Source organism: Carcharhinus amblyrhynchos, chromosome 6, assembly GCF_965287045.1.
Source record: "Carcharhinus amblyrhynchos chromosome 6, sCarAmb.v2.hapA, whole genome shotgun sequence".
NCBI classification, from domain to species: Eukaryota; Metazoa; Chordata; class Chondrichthyes; order Carcharhiniformes; family Carcharhinidae; genus Carcharhinus; species Carcharhinus amblyrhynchos.
The window spans coordinates 68,116,194-68,130,228 of NC_137329.1; the positions used below are offsets into that span (position 1 = coordinate 68,116,194).

General features: G+C 43.1%; 1 protein-coding gene across 1 annotated transcript in view; it reads right to left on the bottom strand.

Moving 5' to 3' along the window:
- The window catches only part of kdm5a (lysine demethylase 5A), a 278,206-nt gene that overhangs the window by 159,993 nt on the left and 104,178 nt on the right, over positions 1 to 14,035 (bottom strand). The window contains exons 12-13 of the mRNA XM_080190586.1: positions 11,076 to 11,238; positions 10,328 to 10,447 (exon numbers count right to left, since the gene is read on the bottom strand). Coding sequence (XP_080046712.1) covers positions 10,328 to 10,447; positions 11,076 to 11,238 — 283 coding nt within the window. The remainder of the gene's footprint in view (positions 1 to 10,327; positions 10,448 to 11,075; positions 11,239 to 14,035) is intronic.

The following is a 14,035-nucleotide window of genomic DNA, read 5'->3' on the forward strand; positions in this document are numbered from 1 at the left end:
TGACAAAGGATGTCCTTGCTATAGAGGAAGTACAGCAAAGGTTTATTAGGCTAATTCTTGGGATGACAGGTCTGTCATGAGGAGCGACTAAGTCAAAGAGTGAGAGGGAATCTCATAAAACCTTATAGAGTTCTAACAGATTATACAGGGTAGATTCAGGAAAAATGTTCTTGATGGTGAGGGAGTCCAGAACTAGGGCCACAGTTTGAGGATGTGGTGTAAACCTTTTAGGACTGAGGTGAGGAGAAATTTCTTCACTCAGTGTTGAATGTGTGAAATTCACTACCACAGCAAGTAGTTGAGGCCAAAACATTGTGTGATTTCAAGAAGAAATTAGATACAGCTCTTGGGGCTGAAGGGATCAAGAGACATGGGGGGGGGGGGGGGGGGGGGGGGGGGGTAAGGAGGAGGAGGAGAGGGGATCAGGATATTGAATCTCACGATAAGCTATGATCAAAATGAATGGGCAGATCTGGCTCAAAGTCTCGCATGGCCTATTCCTACTTCTATTTTCTATATAGTCATGCCTGTCTGAGTTGCAATAGAAACATAGAAGGTAGGGGGAGGAGGCCATTTGGCCCTTTGAGCATGCTTCGCCATTCATTATGATCATGTCTGATCGTCCAACTTAGTAGCCTAATCTGCTTTCTCCCCATATCTTTCATCCCATTCACCCCAAGTGGTATCTCTAGCCACCTCTTGAATACACCCCATTCCAGTATAGCTACAACACTGACATCTACTCGGCACTGTGGAAAATTGCCCAATATCCTGTCTACAAAAAGCGAGGCCAATCCAACTCAGCGAGTTACTACCTCATACATTCAATGATTTGGCAGCAATTACTTCCTGTGGTAATGAATTCCACAGGCTCACCACTCTTTGGATGAAGAAATGTCACCTCAACTCGGTCCTAAATGGTCTATCCTGAATCCTCAGACCATGACTCCTGGTTCTGGACTCCCTGCATTTACTCTGTCTAGTCCTATTATAATTTTATAAGTCTCTATGAGATACCCTCTCATTCGTCTGAACTCCAGCGAAAACCATCCTAACCTAGTTAATCTAAATGGTCTACCTTGAATATCAGATTCCCCCACCATCAGGGTGCCTCTCTGCATCTACCCTGTTAGAATTTTCTCAGTCTCTATAAGGTCTTCCCCTCATTTGTCTGAACTCCAGCGAAAACAATCCTAACCTACTCAATCTCTCCTCATGATCAGTCCCGCCATCTCCAGTATCAGCTTGGTAAATCTTCATTGCACTCCCTTGAGAGCAAGAACATCCTTCCTCAGAAAGGGAGACCAAAATGTACACAATACTCTGTGCGGCCTCACCAAGGCCTTGTATAATTGTAACAACACATTCCTGCTCTTGTACTCGAAACCTTTCGCAGTGAAGGCCAACATTTCACTTGTCTTCTTTACTGCCTGCTGCACCTGCATGCTTATCTTCAGTGACTGGTGCACAGGACACCCAGGTTCCGCTGCACACTCCCCTTTCCCAATTTAAAATAAGTTGGGCAATGATTTCTTTGATCTCAAATATTAAATGTTCCATCTGTTTGCAATGTAGCTTTTTAATCAAAGGGTTAAAAAACACATTCAATTATTGTGTTTATTTCCCACAATGCCTAAGTATTACTAAAGATGCATACAAAATAAATTTACATACAAAATAAATTTACAGGACAAACCCACCAAAAGCAGCAGCACAGTGTTATTCGAGAGGACCCGGGAAAGGTCCATATTTTTGACTCCAGATCTCAGGAATCCTCCTGGCATGAGCTGAAGTAACCTCTTGTTGAATCCCAGCTAATGCCTGCCCTTATCTGATGAATCAGTACTCCTCAGTACTGAACACAAATCGGAAGAATCACAGAGTGGCAAGGGCATAAAAAATACTCTGGATAGGAGATTTCTAGCACCTTGGCAGCATCATTACAAATCTGTAAGATAGGTCTGCCCATGGCTGAGCACTGCAAGACAGAAAATCCTCAGGGGGTGATGACATAACGGGTGTGTCAATGGAACAATAATCCAAGGCTCGGTTCAATCCCACCACCACAGCTGGTGGGAATTAAATTCAACTAATAAATCCACAATTAAAAACTACTCTCTGGATTGGTGAAACCATTGATGATTGTTATAAAAACCCATCTGGTTAATTTATGTCCTTCAGGTAAGGAAATCTGCCATCCTCACCTGGTCTAATTACATGCAATTTCAGCCCCCGAGTTGACTCGTGTCCTGCGAAATGGCTTAGCAAGCCACTCAGTTGTATCAAACTGCTACAATGTTTACAAAAAGTGGATCATCCAGCACTGACCTTGGCACTGGGAATGACAACAGCAAACCCAGACCTGTCAACATTGCAAAATCATCCTTAGTAAAATTGGGAGAGTGACTTCACAGGTTAGTCAAACTGAGGGATCACCCCGGTTCATGAAGAGTACAGGACAGCATGCCAGGGGCAGCACCAGGTATATCGAAAAATAGGGTGTCAACCTGGTGAAGCTACAACACAGGACTACTTGTATGTCAAACAGCAAAAACAACAAGTAAAAGGGCTAAACAATCACACAACCACCAGATCAATCTAAGCTCTGCACATCCAGCTGTGAATGGTGATGGACTAGTAAACAACAACTCACTGGAAGAAGAGGTTTCACAAATACTCCTCCTTAATGATAGGGAGATCCAGCATATCAGTGTAAATGATGAGACCGAAGCATTTTCAAATATCTTCAACCAGAAATGCTGAGTGGATGATCCATCTGTCTCCTCCAGAGGTCCCCAGTATCACAGATGTCAGTCTTCAGTCAATTTGATTTGTATCACGTGATATCAGAAAACAGCTGAACGTAGAACATTACAGTGCAGTAAAGGCCCTTCGGCCCTCGATGCTGCACCAACCAGTGGAACCAATCTAATGACCCTCTAACCTAAATTATTCCAATGTTATCCATATGCCTATCCACTGACCATTTGAACGCCCTTAAAGTTGGCAAGTCCACAACTGCTGCAGGCAGGGCATTCCATTACCTTACTACCTTCTGAGTAAAGAACCTGCCTCTGACATCCGTCCTATAATTACCACCCCTTAATGTAAAGCTATGTCCCCTCATGTTAGCCATCACCATCTGAGGAAAAAAGGCTCTCACTGTCCACCCTATCCAATCCTTTGATCATCTTGTATGCCTCAATCAGGTCACCTCGTAACCTTCTTCTCTCCAATGAAAATAACCTCAAGTCCCTCAGCCCTTCCTCATAAGACCTTCCCACCACACCAGGCAACATCCTGGTAAACCTCCTCTGCACCCTTTCCAATGCCTCCACATCTTTCTTATAATGCGGCGACCAGAACTGTATGCAATACTCCAAGTGCGGCCGCACCAGAGTTTTGTACAGTTGTAACATGACCTCACGGCTCTGAAATTCAATCCCTCTACCAATAAAAACTAACACACCGTACGCCTTCTTAACAACCTTATCAACCTGGGTGCCAACTTTCAGGGAGCTATGCACATGTAGCCCGAGATCTCTCTGCTCGTCAACACTACTAAGAGTCCTAAAGGTACTGGATACTGCAAAGGCTATGGATCCTGACAACATTTTGGCAATAGTCCTGAAAACATGCTCCATCACCTAGACAAGCTGTTCCAGTATAACTACAACACTGGCCTTTACCTGGCATCGTGGAAAATTGCCCAATATCCTGTCCACAAAAAGCAGGACAAATCTAACCCAGCGAGTTATTATGCCACCAGTCTGCTCTCAATCATCAGTAAACAGATGGAAGGGGTCATCAACAATGTTATCAAACAGCACTTACTCAGCAATAACCTGCTTATGGATGCTCAGTTTGGTTCCGCCAGGGTCACTCAGCTCCTGGCTAAGTGTCCAAGGCTCCATCATCTGCAGTTGCATCAATGACTTTCCCTCCATCATGAAGTCAGAAATCAGGATGTTTGCTGATGATATACAGTTTCAGCACGATTCATGAGTGGTCCATGCCCACATGCATCAAACCTGAAAAATATCCAGGCTTGGGCTTAACAGTAATACTTGTGCCCACAAGTGCTAGAAAATGACCATCAAGAGAGGATCTAAGAACATAAGAACATAAGAAATAGGAGCAGGAGTAGGCCATCTGGCCCTTCGAGCCTGCCCCGCCATTCAATAAGATCATGGCTGATCTGTCGTGGCTCAGTTCCACTTTCCCGCCCTCTCCCCATAACCCTTAATCCCCTCTCTTATCAAAAACCCATCAACCCGCTTCTTAAAAATATTTAGCGAGGCAGCCTCCACCACTTCAACGGGCAGAGAATTCCAGAGATTCACCACCCTTTGAGTGAAGAAGTTCCTCCTCAACTCCGTTCTGAACCGCCCCCCCTTTATCTTGAGGCTGTGCCCCCTAGTCCTACTGTCTTTTTTGAGCGGGAAGGGTCTTTCCACCTCTATCCTATCCATCCCATTCATCATCTTATACGTCTCAATGAGATCTCCCCTCATTCTTCTAAACTCTAACGAGTACAAGCCTAGTTTATTCAGCCTCTCCTCATAGCTCAACCCCCTCAACTCCGGTATCAGCCTAGTAAACCTCCTCTGCACTCCCTCCAAGGCCAAAATATCCTTGCGCAGGTGCGGCGCCCAAAACTGCACACAGTACTCCAGCTGCGGCCTCACCAGTGCCCTATACAGCTGCAGCAAGACCTCCCTACTTTTATATTCAATCCCCCTCGCTATGAAGGCCAGCATCCCATTCGCCTTCCTGACCACCTGCTGCACCTGCAGGCTGGGTTTTTGCGACTCATGCACAAGGACCCCGAGGTCCCTCTGCACCGTCGCCTGCTGCAGTTTTTCGCCACGTAAGTAATAGTCCTTCCTACCATTCTTCCTACCAAAGTGGACCACCTCACACTTGCCAACATTAAATTCCATTTGCCATTTCCTGGCCCATTCGCCCAGCCTATCTAGATCCTTCTGCAGACTCTCCACACCCTCCGCACAATTTGCCTTTCCCCCAATCTTGGTGTCATCAGCAAATTTCGACACCCTACACTCGGTTCCCTCCTCCAGATCATCTATATAAATGGTAAATAGCTGAGGCCCCAGCACCGACCCCTGGGGCACCCCACTAGTCACCAACCGCCAATCTGAATAGCACCCATTGACCCCCACTCTCTGCCTCCTATTTGACAACCAATCCTCTATCCACGCTAACACCCTACCCCCAACTCCATGTCCTCTGACCTTCTGCAGTAACCTCTTGTGAGGTACCTTATCAAACGCCTTCTGAAAATCCAGAAAGACCACATCCACCGGCTCTCCTCTATCCACCGCCCTAGACACATCCTCATAGAACTCCAGTAAATTTGTCAGACACGACTTCCCTTTAATGAAACCGTGTTGCGTCTGCCCTATCAAGCAATTCCCTTCAAGATGCCTCGCAATTTCCTCCTTAATGACGGATTCTAACATTTTACCTACCACAGACGTTAAACTAACCGGCCTGTAATTCCCCGCCTTTTGCCTGGCACCCTTCTTAAACAACGGCGTAACATTAGCCGTTTTCCAATCCTCCGGCACTTCCCCGGAATCCAGCGACGTCTGGAAAATAACCACCAAGGCATCCACTATCACCTCCGCCATTTCTTTCAGAACCCTCGGATGCATTCCATCCGGTCCTGGGGACTTGTCCACAATCAGCCCCTCCAGTCTGTTGCGCACCACCTCTCTAGTAACAGTAATGTCATTAAGACCCTCCAGTCCTACCACCTTTCCATCGCTAACACCCGGCAAATTATTCACGTCCTCCTCCGTGAAGACAGAAACAAAAAAGTTATTCAAGACCTTAGCCATATCCCCATCCCCTACCACTAGGTCCCCTTTCTCATCCTCTAAGGGACCAACGTTCACCCTAGCCAGCCTCTTCCTTTTTATATATTTATAAAAACTCTTGCTATCCTTTTTTATATTAAGCGCTAGCCCAGCTTCATAGCTTCTTCTACCCTCCTTTATCAACTTTTTTGTCAATCTTTGTTGACATTTAAACCTCTCCCAATCCTCTTCTCGCCCACTGCTCTTAGCTACTCTAAATTCCTCCGCTTTTAATTTAACACTTTCCTTCACCTCCTTCGTTATCCACGGCTTATTACCTCTCTTCCTACTGTCCTTTTTAACCATCGGAATAAATTTCTGCTGAGCACCAAGAAAGATCTCCTTAAAGATCCTCCACTGCTCCTCAGCAGACCTACCTTCCAACGCGCTCCCCCAGTCCACATTCGCCAATTCTTCTCTCATCCTACCATACTCCCCTCTATTCAAACAAAGGACACGTGTCCGGGAACCCACTTTCTCCTCCTCCATCTGCAACAGAAACTCCACCATACAATGATCACTCTCTCCAAGAGGATCCTTCACCTCAAGGTCCCTAATTCTACCCGCCTCATTACATAGCCATCTACCCTCAACATTCAATGTCATTATCATCATTGATTCCTCCATTGTCAATATCCTGGGGGTTAACATTGACCAAAAATTGAACTGAACTAGATATATAAATACTGTAATTACAAGAGCCGGTCAGAGGCTGAGAATCCTGCAATATTCTGAGAGTAACTCACTCCTGACTCCCCAAAGCCTGTCCACCATCTGCAAGGAACAAGTCAGGAATGAGATGGAATACTCCCCATTTGCTTGAATGAGTGCAGCTCCAACAAAACTCAAGAAGCAGAACAAAGTTGTCAGAAGCAAAATATTGTGGATGTTGAACTCTGAAATCAGAGAAAGTTGGAAAAACTCAACAGGCCAGCATCCATAGGTGAGGAAGTTGCTTGACTGGCATTCTAACCAGCACCTCCATTGCACCCACCACCAATGCACAGCGACAGAACTGTATACCATCTGGAAGAACAGGGCAACAGATGCAGGGAATGCTATTGCCTGCAAGTTCCCCTCCAAGCCACACACCATCCTGACTTGGAACTACATCACTGTTCCTTTATCAAAATTCTCCTTGCCTCACAGCACTGTGGGTGTACTGACACCTCAACGTATGGTAAGCTGTTCAGGAAAGCAGCTTACCATATCTTTTCAAGGGCAATTCGGACTGGGAAATGAATGCTGGCCTAGCCAGCAACATCCACATCCCATGAATGAATAAAAAAACACTTGCTCTTGTACTCACTAATTTACCTGTAGCTGTATCTGTTTGTGATAGTTTCATTAGAAATGACCACCACAGCTGCTCTGACTGAGGACACCCTTTGGTGAGCTGTGTGGCCCTAACAAAGTTCCAGGTGAGAAATTCAGGACAGATCTTCAGATCAAAAGAGAGTATCCATGGGGCACTGTGGCCATCAACAGAAGAACTACATGTAACAACAATTTGTAACCCGAACCAACTGCGCCCCTAGCCAAGGTATAACAGTACAACTACAACGCTGATATCTACACAACAATATTTTTAATCCATGGGAGATGGACATCAGTAATTAGGCCAGCATTTATTGCCCATCCCTAAATGCTCAACGTGTGTCGGTGAGCTTCCTTTTGAATAGTAGCAGTTCATGTGGTGCAAGTACAAACAACAGTGCTCTTAGGGAGGAAGTTCCTGGATTTTGACCCAGCGACAGGTGATATATTACTGAGTCAAGACGGTGGGTTACTGGAAGAGGAACCTCCAAGTGATGGCGTTCCCATATTTGTCTAAGTATCTTCTGTTCATAAAAAAAGCAAATCCAACCCAGCCATCTGGCAATCAATTCTTGACCACAAGTTATATGATGAAAGGATCGTCAACAGAGCTATCAAGCATCACTTATTCAACAATAAGCTGCTCACTGACGTTCAGTTTGGGTTCATCAGGGCCACTCCAGATCTTACTCGTGCCTTGATCTAATCACGGACAAAAGAGCTGAGTTCCAGAGGTGACAATGAAAATAACTGTCCTTGATGTCAAGGTAGCATTTGATCAAGTGTGACATCAAGCAGCCCTAGGAAAAGTGAAGTCAATGCAAATTGGGTATAAGTCTTCACTGATTAGAGTCATACCTAGCACAAGAGAAAACGAGGTCAGTCATCTCAGCCCAAGGTATTGCTGCACAAGTTTTACTCTCTAACACCACATGGACCGCAGCCACTATGCTCTCAAAGGCAACTGAGGATAGACTGGCCAGAAATGCTCACTTCCTAATAGCAAACTTCAAAATGTGTGTGCAGGTTTGACCACCCTATTTTTAAAACAATCTTCAGCCATTGGCGAAGTACAAAGAAAGCAGAATGATGCAAAAGGAAAGACTGATTGCTTTGCAACTTTCATAAGAACATAAGAAATAGGAGCAGGAGTAGGAGTAGGCCATCTAGCCCTTCGAGCCTGCCCCGCCATTCAATAAGATCATGGCTGATCTGTCGTGGCTCAGTTCCACCTTCCCGCCCTCTCCCCATAACCCTTAGTCCCCTCTCTTATCAAAAACCCATCAACCCGCGTCTTAAAAATATTTAGCGAGGCAGCCTCCACCACTTCAACGGGCAGAGAATTCCAGAGATTCACCACCCTTTGAGTGAAGAAGTTCCTCCTCAACTCCGTTCTAAACCGCCCCCCCTTTATCTTGAGGCTGTGCCCCCTAGTCCTACTGTCTTTTTTGAGCGGGAAGAGTCTCTCCATCAGAGATGGAAGTGTTTAAAACTGCAAAATGTTTAGACAAATTGAATTGAATAAACGTTTTGACCATGTTCAGAATTTAAACACAAGCATATTTATATTTATAAATTAAGGACAATAAAAGAAAATAGGAATTTGATGAACAACTTCTTTAGTTAAACAAGAGTAGTATGTATGTGTAACAGATTATTAGCAAAGGTAGAACAAGAAACTTCAAAGAGTATATAAAAAGAGTATAAAAAGAGTATAAAAGCTCAAAAAAGACAGTAGGACTAGGGGGCACAGCCTCAAGATAAAAGGGGGGCGGTTTAGAACAGAGTTGAGGAGGAACTTCTTCACTCAAAGGGTGGTGAATCTCTGGAATTCTCTGCCCGTTGAAGTGGTGGAGGCTGCCTCGCTAATTATTTTTAAGACGCGGGTTGATGGGTTTTTGATAGGAGAGGGGATTAAGGGTTATGGGGAGAGGGCGGGAAAGTGTAACTGAGCAGCGACAGATCAGCCATGATCTTATTGAATGGCGGGGCAGGCTCGAAGGGCTGGATGGCCTACTCCTGCTCCTATTTATGTTCTTATGTTCTTATAACTGAATAAGTTCTTGCCAGAAATAGAATGCAGACTTCTGAAAAAAATGCACCAGTGGAATACATTAGATGGATGGCCTGAAGGTTTCTCCCATCTGAACCTATAATGACATTACAAAGCACACTCAGGGGAGCTGAGGTTGGGGCAATGGAGTGCGCTTTCCCTGTACCTGGTTATTGTCACCCTTCACTTGGGAATACTTGATGCTGACATTGGGTGCACAAAGTTGCATTGACAAACTCTTCTGATACCTCCCATACAATGTAAGTGATGTAGGGTATGACAGCATATGGGTAGGGCATGATGTTGTGATGTGCTGCATTTGAGTTGGATGCTGCAGACAAAATGATGTCCTCAGTGAATCCTTTGCACATTCCAACCTTACATACATTACCTTTCAATTTCTATTCAGGGCTCCTAGTTGATATGGGATCTTACCTGTGGAGAAACAATACCTGCAATCCAACGTGCTATTACTCCTTGCCTATTTAAGCAACAAACAGCATAACCTGTGCCTATTGGTGGTTAGCACTGCTGCCTCACAGCGCCGGGAACCTACATTCAATTCCAGCCTCGGGTCACTGTCTGTGTGGAGATTGCACATTCTCCCCATGTCTACGTGGGTTTCCTCCCATAATCCAAAATGAGTGGGTTAGGTTAATTAGCCATGTTAGTATTAACCCTAATATCAGGGGAATTAGGAGGGTAAATTACAAGGGGTTACAGGAATAGGGTCCGAGTGATAATATGCTCGGTGCAAACTTGATGAGCCAAATGGCATCGTTCTGCACTGTTGGGATTCTATGACTATCTGAAATTTATATCAATTATCCATCATGCTAACAGTCAAACTATGTGGGCTAAATTTGTCCAATAATTATTGTTTACAGGTGTAACACAGAAACAAAAATTAGATTGAATGCTTAGAGGGAACTGACTGACTATACCATCTTTGGAAGTCTGTACTTAATAATTATCTATATTATGCCAAGATTCCTGATACATGACTATCCAACTTGGCTGCACAGCTGAAGCATGGACTTGCTGAAAACCATTTTCTAGCAGATGTGAAACATACCCAGTCTGCAGTACAGAAATTCACTGCTTCTGCAAAGTTGTAGCCCTGGTTGAATCCACTATGATAGGCTCTTGGGAAAGTAACCACAAACTCACCAGCACATTGATTTGTTCGGAACACCTAAGAGTGAAAAATGAAGATTGACAATATAATCTCAGCAGAAATTGCTAATTTCAATCTCCTTAATTACAGATTACCAACAAAAGTCAGCACAAACTGGGACCATTAGTCAAGATTGGCTTGATTGCATATTAGCATCAATGAGCCAGTAGGGCAATTTAAAATTTCTCAATCGCAATCTCCTGGAAAGTACACACACATGTACATCTGGTCAGGTCAGAACAGACATGGCTAATTTTCCCTGTCCCAGCTCACAACTGTCAAAAAAGCAAGTGCCCATGAGTTCATTAAACCCTTGCAAGGTTAAGTTTATTTTGAATGGACTGGACAAGTATGAGAGAAACATATATTAAAAAAAGTTTAATTTGCAAGTTAATGAGTTAAACTACATTACTAAGAAATAGGAAGTTTTTTTGCACTCATTCAAATAAGACTTTGCAGAATATAACTGGCATGAGCAATAAAAGATATAAACAATAAAACTACAGAATGCCTAAAAAGGTGCAGCTCCAGGCTGCAAAGCTAGACGTACAACTCAGAATCCAGTATTAATTTCTTCCCATGATACCTTCTCAACAAATTAGACACAAGCTGAGTAAAGGCGGCAAAAGGGAAGGGAAGGACATACCGGGACTCCGTGCTCCATAAGAATATTGGGATTCATGATGGTCACCAACTGATGCAGCAGATCTGGTTGAGAATGGAAGAGTTCTGGGGCCAGTTTTCTCATTACAAGCTCGAGTTGTTCAGCAGCATAGCCCGGCACACCATACCAAGTCTTCGGCTCTCCCCTGTTAAAGAAAGTCAAATGATATTGTTCTTCATGTTTTACACCATGGAGAAAATCTTGCTTTACAAAGACAACTTACAAAGCTGAGGCAGGAACCACAATGACCATTAAAAAAAAAACAGCATTTTATCTTTTACACTGCTTTGTTGAACCAATTGTTTCAATGAAAAAGCAAGGTCACATCAAGCACTAGATTACAATTTCAGACTTGTCTAATGTTGCAAAGTTGAGTAGAGCAATTGTAGAACATAGAATGTTAGAATTTGGTGTTTGTAAAATTGTAAAATGATAAGAGGAGAAAGCATTGTGTGGTTCTATTAGAAGGTGGTGTGCTTTTATGTGCTTAGAGGTTAAAACGTGCATGCACAGTGCACCCAAAATGAAACACTTGCATCAAAAGGCCAAGCAGCAGTGTTACCAATGCAACAGGCTTACAGGCTTTTGAATTTAGCCATTCAGTCTGAATCAGGCAGTTATATACCAGCAATCTATTAAATTTAAATCTGATGGCTTTGGCAAGCTAGGACCAATTTTACTGTGGTGAATACTGAAATATCATCACAGGTATAAAAGGAAGGGGCAGTGGGACAAGGAGGGAGGCCATCTGCCATAGCTTAAAAATATCATCTAGATAGCAAAGAAAAAAGAAAAATCAACAAGGCAGCCCAGAATATTCTGGAAAACACAAAACCTGATTGCTCTACAACTTAGAGGCACTAATTTTTTTTGTTAATGAGTGGGAATTGCGTTTGTTGGAACAGAATTGTGTTTATTAGAATCATGTTTTATTCAGTTTGTTAATAGTTTAGTTAACTTGTTCACTGTTAATTAAATAAATAAACTGTTACTCATTGGTTTTAGAGTGTCAGGAAGTTATTTTGATTTTACCATTACAAGTTGCTGAAGAGTTACCACTTTACACTCACTTTTTTTTCTACAGATTATAGGGTGAGGTGCTCCTCTGAGTGGTTAGCTATTAGTTCTCAGAGTGTGGGGAAATCAACCTCTGCTTTATAACACTAATAATTAGAACAAACTTCCCCAGCCTTTCTGCCTTCCCAGCCACCACCAATGAGGGAAAAAGAGGACAGGCATTGTAAAATATATCATACAAAACAATAAGAGATCTGAAGTGAATGTGTACATATCTTTGAAACTGACAAGACAAGTTGGGAAGGCTACTAAAAAGAGCATTGGCTTTATAAACAGCCACAAAAAATATAGAAACAAGAAGATTAGACTAAACCTAAATCCCTGATCAGATCTCAGCTGGAGAACCATGTCCAATTCTGTGCATCACAATTTACAGAGGATTTCAGGCCTTGGCGAAGGCACAGGGGACATCTACTAAAATTGTGGCAGGATGAGAGAAAGTTATGTAGAATAATAGAGAAGTTAGAATTGTTCTCTGTAGAACTGATTCAGCTTCAAGGATATAAAATGTATTAAAATATTCAATAATACCTAAAGATAGTAAATAATGTAAATCTGCTTCCAATGACAGGAGGGTGAGTAACCAGGGAACCAAAGTGGAGAAGACCATTTTTTCACTCACTGTTGGAATCTAGACTCAATAGCAACTTTCAAAGGAAAATGGATAGATATTTGAAAGGGAGAAATCAAATGGCTGTGGATACAAAATAGGGTAGTGATTGAATTGGGAGCCAGCACAGCCACGGTGGCATCTCTTTTTGTGTTGTATGATTCTACCACAGTCACATCTCCATAATCCTTCTATGCTCAAATATGTGGCAAAGACAATGGAATCCTTCAAAGGGTATCAAGAGAGGTTTTTATTAACTTCTAATGATAACTCCAAGGTATGCTAATTAAATTGTCAGATGTTAATCCAGCTCCTTCACACTGGGAGCTAAGTCACTCCCTGGGTTATCAGCTAAATTATGTTATAACAATGGGACATACTTTCAGATACAAGGTAAACAAACGTGTGGATGTGCAAAGGGAAAACTATTCATAGTGAGTGAAAAACCACTGCTTTACTGCCCAATTATCCTCAACATTATAAAAACATACTTTGGCTGAGTGCAGCAGTAAAGAAGATGATAGTAAAGTTGGGATAGGGGGAGCAATGAGGCTCATCCAAGATTCCTAAAATTCTTACCACTACCAACAAGGCTGAAGTTTGTACAGTAATGGAATTCTTACCCCCTTACCTGCCATAGAAATGCTTGAGATAAAACCTGGAAAGAACAGTTTCCTGCATGAGCACCTTCCACTCAGTATCCAACCCCTGCAACATTAACACACTACGCCTGAAGTACACAATCTACAGCATGCATCATGGCAAGTCTTCAGGTTTCCCCTAAAAGATCTCGCAACAAAAAAATTCTTCAGTCAAAGAACAAAGAACAACACAGCATGGGAAACAGGCCCTTTGGCCCAACGAGCCCACGCTGCCATTTTAACATTGTGAGCCCCCTCTTCCACCCACATGACTCTGTTTCAAATATCAATTAAGTTAGCTAGCAAAACTGAACACGCTAGAGGAATTGAAGGGCCTGGTAAACAGAAATTGGAAAAAAAGGCCCCATGGACTCTTGGGCTTCTTATTTCATTCCCTTCAAACTGATCATCGAAGCAAACTCACTCAAAGCAAATTTGCACCAACGTTATGTTGCTAAGACATGAGAGATCATAAGCTGTTTAAATCAAATCTTACTTTATACTTATTTCAAACTAGACTTTGCTGAAACAAAAACATAGCTACTACAAGGAACACCCTTGTGGAATCTCACCCTGTCATTGTGTGAACACACTGCAAATCAACAAAACAAGGG